The sequence below is a fragment of the Petaurus breviceps genome, unplaced genomic scaffold (assembly GCF_028583685.1).
Source record: "Petaurus breviceps papuanus isolate PSGF00001 unplaced genomic scaffold, PetGlider_PUasm1.0 101, whole genome shotgun sequence".
Taxonomy (NCBI): Eukaryota; Metazoa; Chordata; class Mammalia; order Diprotodontia; family Petauridae; genus Petaurus; species Petaurus breviceps.
The window spans coordinates 4,179,933-4,196,859 of record NW_027185575.1 but is presented as its reverse complement, the minus strand read 5'-3'; the positions used below and the strand labels follow the sequence as shown (position 1 = coordinate 4,196,859).

General features: G+C 37.5%; 1 protein-coding gene across 1 annotated transcript in view; it reads right to left on the bottom strand.

Annotated features, from left to right (window-relative positions):
* The window catches only part of LOC138158088 (glycosyltransferase 1 domain-containing protein 1-like), a 107,401-nt gene that overhangs the window by 74,777 nt on the left and 15,697 nt on the right, over nt 1-16,927 (bottom strand). Inside the window, exons 2-4 of the mRNA XM_069084076.1 lie at nt 15,728-15,876; nt 9,419-9,524; nt 1,508-1,559 (exon numbers count right to left, since the gene is read on the bottom strand). Of these exons, the coding sequence (XP_068940177.1) occupies nt 1,508-1,559; nt 9,419-9,524; nt 15,728-15,876 (307 nt within the window). The remainder of the gene's footprint in view (nt 1-1,507; nt 1,560-9,418; nt 9,525-15,727; nt 15,877-16,927) is intronic.

Sequence of the window (16,927 nt, the reverse complement as noted above, 5' to 3'; positions counted from 1 at the left end):
GAAAGGAAAGGAAAGGAAAGGAAAGGAAAGGAAAGGAAAGGAAAGGAGGGGAAAGGGGAAAGGGAAAGGGAAAGGAAAAGGAAAAGGAAAGGAAAAAAAAACTCAGTTCCTCCTACTAGCTTCTCTATTTCTATTAGTGGTATCACTTCTTGCTTAATCACTCAATTTCAAAACCTCACAATTAGTGCCTCTTCCGCCTCTCTCTCATCTTCCCATATCTGAAGGGTAACCAATTCTTTGAAATCTGTGCTTTTCCCAATCGCATTAAGCTTCTCATGCTGAGACAAGAGCTGTGCCTCTCAACTGGTCTTGCTGCCAAAAGTCTCTCTCTCCTTCCATCCATTTTAAACAATTCTGCAAAATTAATCCTCCTAAAATAGCATCTTTATCAAAATATATGTGCAAGGCATTGCAAGAATGCAAAGATGTGGACTAGGCCCACAGTCTAGATGGTAAAGGTTCAATTCTGGGGTCCGTCTTGTTCTTTGATTTTAAAACAATTTTCGTACTGCATTCTTGATCATGATTAGGAAAAAAGTGGAAACTGAAAATGGATTTCATTAAAATGAAATGTTGCACCTGCAACAACTACTAGAACATAAAAATATAGAGTGAAACTATCAAGTTTTTCATGGGAGAATTTAGAGAAAGACTATCAGGATGGTGAAAGCCCCAAGTTTGTGTCCTGTGGGAACAGATGAAGGAACCGGCTTGTCTGGCCTGGGAAAAAAGATTCAGAACAGATAGAATAGCATTCTCTAAATAATCAAAGGGTAGTGGAAGAGCGATTAAATTTGTTTTGTCTGGTCTCAGAATGAAGAACCAGGAAGACAGAGGTGGAAGTTACCAGAATGTAAATTAAGGTCTGACCATCAGGAAAAACCTCCTAACAATTAGAGTGGTCCCAAAGTGGACTGAACTACCTTAGAAGGTAATAAAGGAGAAGTTTCTCCTTCATCAGGGTGTTCTAGCATAAGCTGCATGGATATTTGTCAGAAATGTTAACAGTGAAAACTGCTTTTAAAGCATGTTTCAAATTAGATATATTCTGAGGGCCTCCCAATTGTGAAATACTGAATCCCAAAGTCCATACAGAATTTAACTTAAGGTGAAACCACTTTTTCAGCTGAATTCTACTTGTTTTAAATGGTCTGGCTTTGGAAAAGGACATCTACTTGCCAAAAGTGTTGCTATCAGTGGATATGAAGCCAATGTATATTATGGACCTTGAGTCAGCCAAGCAAAAAAGAGAGAGAAAAAGGTTAATGTTTGCCTTGAAGGGTTGGTTATTTTTACCACTGGAAAAAATCCAAGAAGGTTCAAAGTAGCTACACAAAAGAAAAACATTAATAAGTGAAAAACAAAATACTCTATACTCTGTTATAATCAGTAGTAGTAGGCAAAATTTCCATATCCAAATGGGATTCCCTTCCAATATATTTATTTTCACTTTGTCCAAGATTCCACTTGTACAATTATAAATAGTGATAAAAAAATTAAAACATACCCATTTGTTTAGTGCCATTTCCTTCATTGATTCTGTAAAAGCCACTGCAAATCTAAGAAAAGGGACAAAAATGGTAGAGTCAATTACTATGAATACCTTTCCATATGACTACAAAATAAGCTTTTTGGAGCAAAGTATGAGAAAAAGCCAGAAGCTGACCAAAATGCTTACTATTTTCTTGAAAGTATTACTTCATGGTCATAAAGAGGGAGGTTCAATTTTTTTCCCCCATCAAACTCCTTCAAAAGAGTTTTGCCAGAGAGAAAAAAGAGACACCCAAGGGTGCAAATATCTCTTACTATTTCTGCCTTTGCCAGATATTCTGATGTAGGACCTAGGCAAATGCCACAGAATAAGACTGAGGAGGAAAGGAGTAATTAAGGCCTATAACCAATCATTAAATACTTAAGAAAATATAGGACTGCTGATTTTTTTTTCAAACTAGTGGCAAGTTGTGGGCCCTTATCACTTATGGCCTATCACTTATGGCACTGCCCTCCTCACTGAAATGCCTGCCTCCAGCCTCTCCCCCTCTCCATTCTACCTTCCACAGAGCAGTCAAATTGACACTCCTAAAACACAAGTCTGACCACATCACTCATCTGCTCAAAGTTTTCATCTCCCTATTACATTTAGTGTAGGATAACAGATTCTGTTGAGCACTGAAGGCCCTTTATGGTCTGCTTCTAACTTATCTTTCCAGGTTAACTCCACACTACTCCCTCTTGCATAATCTAAATTCCAAACAAAATTGCCTGCCTGCTATTTCTCATGTATAATATTATATCTCTCACCTCCGTACCTTTGCATAGACTGTCCCCCATGCCTACAATGGTCACCTCCCCACTGCCCTCACTTTTCCTTCTGACCTTGCCTCAAATTGAGTGCTGCTTCCTATAGAGGTTTTTCCTGATTTCTTCACCTCCACTCTGTTATGTGAATGGGAATCTGAAGATCTTCCCTGCCCCTTGGCCCTTTGATAGGCTTAAGTGACTCTGAGAACCTTCACTAATTTGAAAATATACTCTGACCCCTAATAGGCTGAATGTGGTCACATGGAGCCTGTGGTGGGAAGCTTGTTTTTCAGGAACGCCCACACCTTGTTACTTTGTGATTGGGCAGTGGGTCAAGACGGTTGTGACATTCTCTGACCCAGGAGAAGGCTATATAAACCCTGATGTGAGGTTTTGTTTTGGGGCTCACTGTGAGAGGAGTTGTGTGATTTGACCAGATGAGACTCTAGGCAGCCATTGAGCCCCTCAGCCTTGAAAACCCAGATGTTGGTGCTTCCCTCTCTGGTAACTGACTAGGGATGGATGTAATAGTCAGATAGCTGGAAGCCTGTCTGCTGATGTTTCTCTGTCTGTATTTGTTGTCCACTTGTAACCTCTGTTTGAATTTTCTGACATTCACGGTAGTGACCTTTTCCCCCTGAACTAGGTAAATGGCATATATTTGATTAAAGCAAGATTGTTGAGTTGCTTTCCTTTAGAAAAGCAGATCTAAGAACCTGTGCTAGCAGCCATGCTGGGTATGCTAGAGTGCTTGCTGCTACACACTATACTACAGAATCCCTAGTGCTCCTTCCCCTCCCCAAAATCACCTTGTATGTACTTTGGGTATATTTTAAATTTATCTATCTTATGCCAGTTGTTTCTTCCAATAAGAATGCTAAGATCCTTGATGGCATCAATGCTTTCATTTCTGAATGACAAATGAGTTTTCTTTTCATGTTTATGAAAATATTTATCCCTATGGTGCTTGGGGCACAGTAGGTGCTCACTAAATTTAATTACACATTTTGAAGGTAGATTTTCCTCTAGGAAACAATTTTCCAAGGAAGTGAATTTATCCAAAAATAAAAGGCTACTATGTAGCATCATGGGATTATTTACCATTAAATACAGTCTTACTCTGAGGTGTTGTCTACTTCTTCCAAAATCAGGAATTGCATTGAATCTATATCAATTAAAAAGTATGGGCACTTTTATAATATTGGCTCCATCTGGCCACTGGTGGGGGAAACACCTCTAACTGTTAATTTCTTTCTGTCAAAATTGGTTTAAAATTGTCTTTATATAGGGCTTATGTGTTTTAATGATCAAATAGATCTGATTTCATTTAGTCACTATTATGAATGATTGGGACAGCATAGCAAAGGAGATAGAGTACTCTGGAAGCTAGAAAAGCCTTAGTTCAAAACTTGTCTCTTAGTAAGTCAACAAAGACTCTCCCCTCTGCCTCCCCAAGTCCCTAAGAGGATAAGTTATAAGTGGGTTTGGATCTGCCTTGATGGTGGGAGTACCTATACCTGAGAAAATCACCAGCCCTCAACATGTATACAGAACCCTTAATGATACTAACATATTTGGCTGAAAATAGAACATTTAAATTTTCTGCTTTTATGACTTTAATTATGACTTAGCTATGACGAAGAATAAAACATTTCATAGTTAAAGTCCCTATATACTTGGAACAAAAATGTGCATTCTCTCGTTTTCCCACTGTTTGCTCTCTCATTCTCTCTCTCTCTCTCTATCTCTTTCTCTCTCTCTCTCTCTCTCTCTCTCTCTCTCTCTCTCTCTCTCTCTCTGCCTTTATATGTGTATATGTGTAGTTATTAAACCTGGTTTGTTCAATACTCAAGTCCAATACTTTTTTATGACCCATATTCTGATAGTGAGGTGCTAAAATCTCACTTATTTTCCATTTATTTCTTTTTTTGCAAAATTACAAGTATCTCCTCTATAAATTCAACCACTAAATTATTTGGTCTATATGTACCCAAAACTGATACTCATTCCTTTTCATTTGTATTTTTAAAGTGTGATTTCCTTGTTTATCTCTCAGTACCTTCTGTTTTGATTTTGACTTTGCTGTCTTCCAAAGAATTCCATATTTTCTGGGGCTAACTGTAAAATTTTAAACTTTCCTATCCTCTTTCAATATCATGCTTCCTGGAGATTGTTGGATTCCATTCTTTTAAAACATTTTAAACTAAATATCTCTATAACACTATGGCATTTTCTAGAATTCTCATCTCTAAAACTTCACCCCTCCCCAATATAGGAGCTTTAACCAATAGTATCTATCATTCAGTAATTTACCTAACAATATAACTATATATAACATATGTACATACACATACACATACACAGAGACATACTTTGTTGTTGTGTTTGTTCTTTGTTTTCAAAGAGGACTGTGGCATCAGGGAAATGATGACATGAATTGCAACTGACTTGGATTTAAGTGAGGGAGGGCTGTGCAAGGCCACCAGCCTCACTTTCTCCTCCAGAGCTATCTGGATCCAGTGACCAGCTATTCATCAGGATGACTAGAAATGACTCAGAATGCAATGGGACACTGTGGCCCTTTTAGGCTAAGGTCTTTTCATGTACTCACTTAGAGTGAGGTAACACCCATTCAGTGAATAGGCCTCTTTAAGAAGTGAGTCAAGCAAGGCATGACCCCTTTACTTAGAAAAAAAAATCAAGCTGGGAGGGGAAGACCCTCAGGGTTGCTGTTCCAAAGAGAAACAGCAACCATAGACATTTACTCTAAGCCAGGAGGGTCCAAAATACAGACATTAAGTGGAGGTTGGGCAAGGACCTATGGTGGTCCAATCTAAAGTAGTTCAAATAGAGAAAGATACAAAGTAAAAAGAAGAGGTTAGGGAAGAATCTATTATGTTTCAGCAGAAATAAAAAAAAAAGCAGGGAAAAGCAATTGTGATCTCAGACAAAGCAAAAGCAAAAATAGATCTAATTAAAAGAGATAAGGAAAGAAACTACATCTCCCTAAAAGGTACCACAGAAAATTAAGTAATAAACATATATATACCAAATGCATCTAAATTTCTAAAGGAGAAGTTAAATGAGTTACAGGAGGAAACAGATAATAAAAGTATATTAGTGGGGGACTTCAACTTTCCCCTTTCAGAACTAGATAAATCTAACCACAAAAGAAATAAGAAAGAAGGAGGTAAACAGAATTTTAGAAAAGTTATATAAAATAGACCTCTGAAGAAAAGTGGATGATGAAAGAAAGTAATATACCTTTTTCTCAGTGGCATATGGCACCTACAAAAAAATTTACCGTGTATTAAAGCATAAAAACCTCACAATCAAATGCAAAAAGTAGAAATATTAAATGTGAGAAAAATGATTATTTTCTTATTATATTAATGACCAGTTTTATATACAGGACCCAAGGAGCTTTTTTTTTTCTCCTGGACCCACTTCCCCTCATTAAAAGCCCAGCCTCTCAAGGACAGTCTAAACTTACCCAAAGAATTCACCCCATCCAGACCATCTTATCTAGGTGGAACTCTTACCAGAGAATTCTTACTCTACCATTGTTCACTGTTCATTGACTGGGTAGAGGTGAATTCCTTAGGCTAGAGTGCTAGAGCCCTAATGATATAAGAGTGCTGACAAGATCAAAATTATGATAAAAAAATCCCCAATACCAGATGGATTCCAAGTGAACCCTACCAAACATTTAAAGAATTATTAATTCCAATACTGCATAAATGATTTGGGAAAATAGTCAAAGAAGGAGTCCTAAACACATACACACACACATAAATGATTGATTGTAGATATATTCAATATTATATATAAAACTATATAACATCTACATATGACATATATAAATATATCATATATATATGTATATATATATATATATATATATATATATATATATATATATATAACATCTAGGCAATCACAGTTGTAAAGTATTCATGTTCATGCTCCAAAGTACTTGCCTTTTGGGGCTTCTATAGCTAACTGAATTATATTTGTTTTCCCATGAATTCTTTTGAGGTTTTCCTGGCTTTTTAGATTTGATGCAAAATTAAGTTTTAGGATCAAGATTCATGTTTTGAATTTTGTATAGTCACTGCCCAATTTCTTCAGTCATTTCTGGTGACTGAAGGAAAAAGAAAAGAAAAAAAAAGCTTGGGCAATCCTAATTGATGTTTTTGAAAGTGACTTCCTTTTTGGAACTTAAAAAAACTTGTTTTGGGAAGAGACAGCAGGGGAGGCTGGATTTTAATCCTGAGAACTCACAATAATAAGACTTGAGTTAATAATCCATCCCTGGGATTCTATGAATTCTTTTTTTATCTGTGGAATATTGCTGCCTTCTGATAGTTCTGGGAAACTGTCTTGAACAATTTCATGAAATGTATCTATCAAATTCTTTTCTTCTTCAGTCATTTCAGATACTCTAGGAATTCTGAGGATTCTTCTAATCTCTTTTCCAAATCCATAACTATAATTAATTGCTTCCTGATCATTTTTGCCTAAATTCTTTATTTTTTTTAATTTTCAATAGTATTGTCTGCCATTTTATCTTCTACTATATTAATTCTGCTGTTGGTGGTATTAATTGATTTTTACAAAGTCTCTACACTATTTTCCATTATGCCAAATTTTAGCATCTCCTCAAAATTTCTGATCTGGGTTTTTCCCATAAAATGTGTGTTACCCATTTGAACATAATATCATTGCTTGCATTATTTGTAACCCTAATCCTAGAAACATTCTAATAGTCCTAGCATCTTACAGCAGGAAGGGACCCTTTGAGGTTGTAAGTATGGAAATGCCTTCCCAGAAAAATGGGAGACTACAAAATAAACACCAAAGTCAAACTTAAATCCATGACTTCTGGCCCCTAATACGCTGTTCTTTCTACAACACCATGTAGTGCCAAAAATAATAAAATAAAGATGGTTATGTCCTTATCCTGGTGGCTTTCCCCTTGTTTCTCTTATTTTCTATTGTTTCATGCCATTTTTGGGGGGGGAGGTAGGAGGGGAGGAAGAGGAAGGGAAGGAAGAAAGGTGCTTGTTTGTTATGCTTTTAGTGAGCTTTAATTTTTTTTTTGAGAATTTAAAACAAATTTATTTCTTTGGGAGCATTTTCATTTTATTTTTACTGGTTTCTTGAAAAAAATAAGTGCCCTTGTAATTTCTTTCATTCTCTCTCTATCTCTGTCTCACTCTCTCTCTGTCTCTTTCTGTCTGTCTCACTGTTATCATCACATAGGTCTCTCCACTGCCCAGTTTTTGCCATTATACTCACAATACTTCACCTAAGCAAGCAGAAAATCACTTGCTCTAAAGTTCACCAAATGCTACAAAAAAAAGAAAGTACACCTTACAGGAAAACAGCCAACGTTTGAGGGAATTTGATTAAAACTAAAGCACTCATTATAAAGCTAGACACAGTTCAATATTTTGTTTTTATGGAATTCTGTGGTATATTATGCTAGACAAGTAAACTATGATTCAGGCAATGTTCCTACATACTAGCCTACAATCAATACAGGGGAAAAATCAATGTTTGTTTTAATAACTATGCAATGAATAATACTAGTGATAATACTACAGGAGGAATTCATTCAATACTGTTTCTAGGGAAGAGAATGACTTTTTCTCTATGAGATTATACATTATAAATGATATCAAACTAATTATTCTCAAGTATAAGAGCAGAACTATGAGAATAAAGTATCCTGCAATTTGTAAATTAATTACTCTAAAATGTCTCAGATGCCTACAGAGCTGCAAAATAACTTTGCAAAGATTTTTTAAAGACCCAATCTTAGTTTTAATTCCTTGGAACATATTTCCAAGAAATTAGCTCATTTAAAGCCTGTAGCACATTTAATAACACTAGCTTTAGGGGACAAGACCAACAACTACTATAACACAGGAAAGTAACATTAAACATTGGAGAAAGATCATTGGCTTGGGAGTCTGAAGTCCTAGATTCAAATCCTTGTTCTTTGACTTACTGTCTCTGGGATCCTGAGTAAGTCATTTAATTTCTGGGTCTCTTTATCAGTATAACTAGAAGACTGAACTAGATTTATGGGATTAAGGTTCCATCAGCTCTAAATCTATGACCCTAAATGATTTTTTTTTCCTCTTCGTACAAGGTACAATAGGAATTCAGGTGCTTTACGGTCTTCAAACTAAAGGTGAACTATTTAAAGATTAGGACAGTCAACATTTCCATCAGGCTATCAGGTCTTCATAAGTCTTTTTTAGTGACACATTCACACCTCTCACTCCTGGTCCTGTGTCTGTTGCAGAGGTAGACCAGTGACAGGTGGGGAGGGGGCCTACACCAAAGCCTGAAAATATTACTACCAGACTCTAACTAAAGTGATTTAGAGGACCCAAAGATCCAGATGCATGGGAATCAGAGAGATGATGTGGTTTTCGGGGATATATAATGTAATGAATAAAATAACCAAAACACAGGAAAACAACTATTCTTTCCCTATTGTGAACTACCAGGGGGCAGGGCAGGAATCATATATTCTTCATGATCCAAAGAGCAGTATGAATAAATACATCCTAATTGAGTTCAATAGTCAATCATGGTAAAGGTAATTTTTCTAGGTAAAGAAGTATTCCAAGAAATCAACCTGCTCATGGGCTGTTTCTACAAAATGCCAAAACAAATAGTTGAAAGGAAAATTCTAATGAGTTATAAGGTATCTAGTCAATGTGACTAAATACAGTTGTTTGTATTGCTGTTTTATTTTAATAAATAATAAAAAAAGCTGGCTTGTTGTGTTGATACAGTCTAATTCAATTTAACAAACAAGTTATTACGTTCCTATCATGTGCAAGATATTGGAATAATAATAGCTTACCATTCTATTGTTAGGCTTATAAAATACTTTAGGCACATTATCTAATTCAATCTTTATAATAACTGTTGGAAATATTACAGAGTTAATATGATTCCTATTTTTAAGGTAAGGAAAAAAGGATAGAAAGGAAAACTGATTAAGCCAATTAAGTATCAGAGGGGGGATTTGAACTCAGTCCAGCACTCTCTCCACTATACCAACTACCCTCATAACTAATTTTCTAAAAATTACCTGGCTTCTTCTAGAATAATCCCCATTATAGGCTCCTTTTCTTCATGGTTAATATCTTCGTTTATATCTGTTCCTCCAAAGATGATTCCAAAAGGTATTCTTTGACCTGTAAAGTAATAGTAATTTTAAATAGTAAACCACTGCCAAAAAAAAGCAAAGATGTTTAAAAATGATGCTTTTATCATTTATCATCCAAAGTCACCTTTACTTTCTTAGTTAAAAAAGGTACTACTACCTACATGTCTGAATAAGAGAACTGGTCAACTAAGACTGACTCTAGCTCTTTCCCCTTAAATGTCATAAGCTATTTGTCTGTTGTTCTCAAAGAGGACCAATGACATCATGAGGGTGATGTCTTGACTCGTGTGTGAGTTGGATTTAAGTGAGGCAGAGCTGTGCAAAGTGATCAGTTTCACTCTCTCCTCGAGAGTCACTGAAGTCCAGTGGCAAGACACAGGTCAAGACAACTGGCCACGGCAGTGGCAGACCTTGGTCTTTCTAAATTAAGGCCTTTCCCAGGTCTCAGTTTGTTGGAGGCCACTCCCATTCAATGACTGAGGGTTGAATAAAAATTGAGACAAAAGATGGTTCGATTTACTAAGCAAAAAGATATCAATCTGAAAAGGGAAGACCCTCAGAGTTTCTGACCAGAACAGAAAACAATTGCTATTCAATGATGAAGTCTACACAAATATATCCCAATATGATTCTATAAGGCCTTTTTAATCAAAATCCATTCTAAGTCATGAAGTTGTAAGAAGTCTTTTAATTCATTTTAGCTTTTTTTTTGTTTAATTTGTTGTGTTTTATTTACTTATTTTTTAATTAGATAGGTACCTTCTCTGAATATAACAGATTATTTATGGTTGACCAGAAAGATCTATTCCCAGGTCCCATCCAGTCTCTCTCAAGTTTCTCCAAAGATGCTATTAGGGGAAATATTTGCTATCTCTAACAAGAACATAAAAAGGCAATTTGTCATAGAAACAATGTTATAAATAGATATTAGTTTCCAGGCCTGTCCAAAGAAAACTATTTAATCCACAAGATGTGGATTTAAATCCATAAGACCATCCTTTCGATCACACCCAACCACCATAGAGATAATATTGGTGTATGCCAAATGAGTTTAAATCAATTAAAAAAAAACATTTATCATGTGTCTGTCATGTGCAAGGCACTGACAACCTCCGGAAATAATAAGACAAAAGGGGCGGCCAGGTGGCACAGTGAGTAACAGTGCCGGCCCCAGAGTCGGGAGACCTGGGATTGGTTCTGGCCTCACATACTCAGCACCCACACAAAAATAACTGGCCGTGTAACCTTGAGCGAGTTACTTAACCCCAATTGCTAAGGGGCGGCCAGGTGGCGCAGTGAGTAACAGTGCTGGACACAGTGTCGGGAGACCTGGGATAGGTTCCGGCCTCACATACTCAGCACCCACACAAAAATAACTGGCTGTGTAACCTTGAGCAAGTTACTTAACCCTGATTGCTTTTTTAAAAAATTAATAAAAAAGAAATAATAAGACAAAAAGCAAAGAATCCCTGACCCCCAAAAATTTACATTTGAATTGGAGGTGGGTGGTATAAAGTACATACAGAAAAGGATTACACAAATAATTTTTAGAGAAGGAAGCAGAAGGCCAACTGTGGAATTGGATAAAGATTAGGGAAGACTTCATAAAGAAGTCTGGACACCTGGAACTTGGAATGCATTTTCCCACCTATGCCGTACTACACCTGTTGCATGGTTGTGGGCACACCAACATGCTATATCTGTGGGGAAAAAAAATGCATACAAAAGAACACGTTCAATGGCCAAGATGGGGCCTGCCTGTATAATATTAAGACTGTGAGCATCAATCATGTCTTGATCTGAAAATATGGATGAAAGTCTCTGTTTTCAAACCAAAAAATGTTAGACCACCAAACTCAAAATAGCATTGTTTCACTTTGAAACCTAAGTTTTCACTTAAAATTTCATTTTATATTCTGTGTGTTTGACCAACAAAATGCATCATTCAATTCAAAACTGTTTCATTGGTTAAGGGAACTTTGGGACAAGTCAAACTTAAGTCTAAATGTTTTTAATTTGGGCATATAAATCTAAAGGCAGGAGAGCTAACCATATCCTGAAATTTGAAGCTGTCTCTTCAACTGGACTGATAGTTAAAAAAAAAAATAATGGATCAAGGAACCTCTTGGACAATCCTGTAACTACTACTGTGTGATGCTGGGAAAAGAACTTGCTTTTGATTCAGAGAGCCTGGGTTCGAATTGCTTTGTCCCTTACTACCTATCTCCCTAAGGCTGATGTAATTCATCTTCCAAATGAGAGGTTTGGACTGAATGGACTATAACAACTTTTCCATCTAGCTCAAGATCTATGACCTTACGGTGTAAATTTTAAAAGCAAGAGGTAAAGCAAGAGGAGCAAGAAATCATTTCTAAAAAAAGTCTGCACACTCTGGTTCCTGCCCCACCAAACATACGTGTGTGCATGTGTGTGTAAATACACACTAGAGACCCAGGCTTCTATGTGGGCTTGGTGGGATTGGGGGAGGGAGAGCAGCTAAACACACATGCATTGTCATAGCTGCCTTTTATCTGTTCTAGGCTTTTTATATTTTGCTTTTAACTGTTTGTATTTTTACCTGGGAATGCATTTGTATATTGTAAACCACAAATTCCCGTATTTTGTTTTGTTGTTTCTGTTAGTTCAGGCTTCCATCACCTTTTTCCTGGGATACTTCAGTATTGCCTAGCTGATTCCCCTACTGCAAGTCTCTCCCCATTCCAGTCCAAGTTTCATATACTCACTTACTCAGTAAACTCCAGTGGTTTCTGTGAGCCTTAAAATCTAGAAAAGAAAGGTAAAAACAGGGTCCTGCCCTCAAGGAGCTTCATTCTAATGGGTGCGAGATATAGTTTTGTTTGGACTGAAGAGGAGACAGACTTGGGGCAGGCAGACCACCCAGCAGACTACTGCAATAGTCCAGGCATGAACCTGATTCATGATGGCTGTGGAGTCAGTAGAGAAACAGCATATATGAGAGATGTTATGAAAGTAGAATATACAGGGGCAGCTAGGTGGTGCAGTGAATAGAGCACTGGCTCTAGAGTCAGGAGGACCTGAGTTCAAATCCAGCCTCAGACATTTAACACTTACTAACTGTGTGACCTTGGGCAAGTCACAACCCCAACTGCCCTGCCTTCCCCCCTCCAAAAAGAAAAAAAAGTAGAATGTACAGTTTAGAGGATTTGGCAACTGACAGAATGGAGCTGGGGAAAGTGTGGGAGAGAATGAGGAGTGAAGAATGACATGTGGGTTGCAAGTCTGAAGGACTGGGTGGAGGGTTTTACCTCTGACAGTAATAGGGAAGAAGGGAAGGGGTGACAGGGGGAAAGATAACAAGATCTCTTTTGAACATGTTGAATTTAAGATGTCAGCTTACTGGACATACAGTTTGAGAAGTCTGAGGCAGTTGGATGTGAAAGATCAAAGGTCAGCAAACAGTAGATATATAATAAAAGCTTATTGACTCACAACTATCTATGAGGTTGTCAGGGCATGGTCTAATGGAAAAAACATTATTATCTGAGCCAAGAGATCTGGGATTGAGTCCTAACTCTGCCACTACTGACTGTGTATTAGCATGTGCACACGCACGTGCACACACATGCACACAAACACACACGTGTGCACATGCATGTGCATACACATGCACTGCATCTCTAGTGTTTTATTACATAAACAGAGATGGTGTAACAAAACAAAAGATCACTGGGGTCCTGTTTCGTCACTGGTCATGTGAATGAGAAAATCACTTACTCTCTGTTGCAACCCTAGTTTCATCATCAAATAAAGGTCACAAACAATAAAGGTAATGGTAGGTCCCATTTATATTGGACTTCAACATTTACAAAATGCTCCTTCCACAAAAGCTCCCATCAGATACTGCAGGGATTGATGTCACCACTTTATAGATAACAGAAAAGAACCTTGGAAGGGGAAAATAATTTGCCCAGAGTTACAAGACAATTAAAGTGATAGGGCCAGGAGCTAAACCCAAGTTTTTTACTCTATTCTTTCCATTAGCCTATGTCCCACCTAGTTCACCCTTAGCAACATAGAATTTTTTTTTAAATCCACCAAAGAGAAAAAGGTTGGAGTGAATAAAAGGCAAATAGGGCTAATGGGTGTGCCAACAGCTCTCATGAGATTTTCCAATTAGTGACTTCTTATAAAAGCATAGGATCAAGCATTTCCAGCTGGAAGGTACCTTACAGGTCACTGAGTCAAACTCCATAATTTTACATATGAGGAAATTGAGGTTCAGCGAAGGGAAGTAATTTACTCAAGGTCATAAAGGGTATTTCACTTGCTTTAGTCGTTGTATTTGATAGTCATGTGTTCCAATAATATTCTTTGAAAGAATTTCTGTAGAGTGGGAAATGAGGCTAAGGCCTTATACTGGCCACTCTGAGAAAGGGCTGAGGGATTTGGGTTTAGAATGTGCACTAGCCTTGAAGTCAGACATCACCTCCCTAGGCTGGTTTTCTCTTCTGCGAAATTGTGATGATGCCACTTCGTAGGGTGGCTGTGACGAAAATGCTTTGTAAATTACAAAGTGTTCTATCATGGGGAACTGCCTTTATCATTATTCTCTTCATTTACAGAAAACCAGTGATGTCAGGGCTGAAGCAAAAGAACTTGGTATTGGAAGAAAAAAGAAAGAAACAAGTGCACAGGTCCTAGAATCAAGAATATCTGAGTTAAAAAAAAAACAGCCTCAGATACTTAGCTGTGTGACCCTGGGCAAGTCACTTAACCCCATTTGCCTCAGTTATTCATCTGTAAAATGAGGACACACTGGGTAAGGAAATGGCAAACCACGCCAGTATCTTTGCCAAGAAAACACCATGGGGTCACAAAGAGTCAGACAACTCAATATACAACAACAATAATGTGCCAGGCACTATGCTAAGTGGTATACAGTTATTATTATCCCCATTTTACAGCTGAGGAAACTGAGGCAAGCTAAGTTTAAGTGACTTCTCCAGGGTCACACACCTACTAAGTGTCTGAGGCTAGATCTGAACCCAGGTCTTCCTGACTCCATGCCTGACACTCTATCCCCTGTGCCTATTAGAATTGGGCTCTGTATATTTCAAAGTCCTCTCAAAATAGAAACAACCCAATGACCAAGACAACCTGAAGAAAGAATGTTAAAATAAAAAGAAAGCAAATACATAAAGTTCTCATTATCAATGATGCATGAAATTTTAGAGACTACACACGTTTTGCTTGCAAAAACTTAGGCCTACTGTGCTGAGTGCTGTGGACAAAATGACAGGCTATCTCCTGGAATTTTACTAACAAATGACAACCATCCAGTTTTATTTCTTTCAGGCATGAAAAAAGCAAGTCAAGGGACAGCCAAGTAGCACAGCAAGTAAGAGCACCGGCTCCAGTGTTGGGATGACCTAGAGATCGAATCCCAGGCTCAGACACTTAGCACCCACCCAGAAACACCTGGCCATGTACCCTTGAGCAAGTTACTTAACCCCAATTGCTTAGGGGCGGCCAGGTGGCTCAGCGAGTAAGAGCACCGGCTCCAGTGTCGGAATGACCTGGATCAAATCCGGGCTCAGATACTCTGCACCACACCCAGAAATAACTGGCCGTGTAACCTTGAGCAAGTTACTTAACCCCGATTGCTTAAAAAAGAAAAAAAAGCAAGTCATTATTAAATATAAAAATTTTAAAAACTAAGAAACAAAAACTTTTTCATCTTCTATTTCTCTTCAGCTGTTGTCTTTTTAGCCTTGCTTGCTACATCTGGCCTTGAAAACAGCATATCTGTTGAAAGCCTTCCATAGAACTCTTTCAATATAGTAGAAGTACTTCATTTAAAAATACACTGAAATTCTTCTCCTTATTTTGCATGTTTATTTAGATATTTGTCTTTGTTTGGAGTTTTAAGCTTATAATAAAAAGTTCTGTAAATTTGTAGGTACATATGCTTTGGCATTATCTTTGACCATATCATTTATTAGGAGCTTGCTAGGCTTTCCAATATCCTTTGTCCAATGACCCTCCCCACAAAGGTTTAAAAAAAAAAAGAATAACCATATTTATTAGAAAGAATAATGTGTTATCCCCTCCAACCCCACTTGCAGACCTGGATAAATGAAATAATTCCATTTGGATGCATGTTTAACGTCAATGTTTCATTTGTCACAGGGCGTGTGTTTGCTGCTATTGGTTTCTCAAAGTTCTTACTATTAAACAGAAAGAAGTTACCTTGCAAAAGTCTGCCTCCTCTATACAGATGAAGGGCCAGGGCTGCCTCACACTTTTCAGTGCCAATTAGGCTGGTTACTGCCGAGGAGCTTTCAAAATCAAGGGCGTCTCTCAGAATACATGTGTGACCTACGGCTTCTAGGTGATCCCTTCATCGAGAAAATGCCCAGAAAAGAAAAAGAGGCAGAAAACAAACATTAATATGCTACAGGCTAGCTGTTATGATTAATACTTTAGCCAAAATAGATTTTCCTTAATAATTCTTGGTTCCTGAGTTGACCTTTTTGAGTAATTTGGCTTAAAACAGATGTTCTCCCAGAGAAAAGCCAAATGGCTATTGTGAATGCCATTTTACCCCCCACCCCTAGGCTGCCTGATGTCTATGGCTGTGTCTTTGCTCCCCCTCCACAGGCACCAAGGATGACAGAGCACAGCACTAGCTCTCTATGGCTTAGTGGGCACACAACACTCCTCCATTTGTCACCATGACATTTGACACATAAATTTACCATCTACTTTGCCGACTCCCTCTTGCCCTTTAACTGTGGGAGTCCACAGGTTCTTCTTTCTTTACGAACCCTCTTCCTTTGGAGAGCTCATCAATTCTTATGGTTGCAGCTGTCACCTCCATGTTGATCATTCCCACATCTAAATCTCATGACATGACCTTTGTCCTATCCACTCCACTTTAGGACCATCCTCTCACCTGGTTGTACCTCAAAGTTGCTATCACCAAAAATGAAGTCTTTATCTTACTCACCTCAAACTAATTCCTTGAAAATGTTTGGCCCTCTCTTCATACCAGAGAAGAAGTTGAAATTATTATGATTTTAAAAGATAAAATATGTTGATATTATACAATACTATACTATATTTTATGAATTTCTGAGTTTCTAAACTTTTTCTGTATCATCTGCAGCTTCCACAAAATTCCCATTTAATTTCTTATGATGACCAATGATATATTGAAATCATGATGGGAAAAGTTGCAATGTGGAAGGGATAACTGTAAATGGTTTTATTCCACTGCTACTGCCCTAGTTGAAACCTTTGTGCTTCTATTACTAGTAATCATGATAATTAATATTAATGACAATAACACAATGCTTGTGTTACTATTCATAGTCTCCTATGTCTAGTCTCTCCTCTGTCCTACACTATCCCATTCCCCTACTCTCTGCCAATATATTCTGAAAAGTT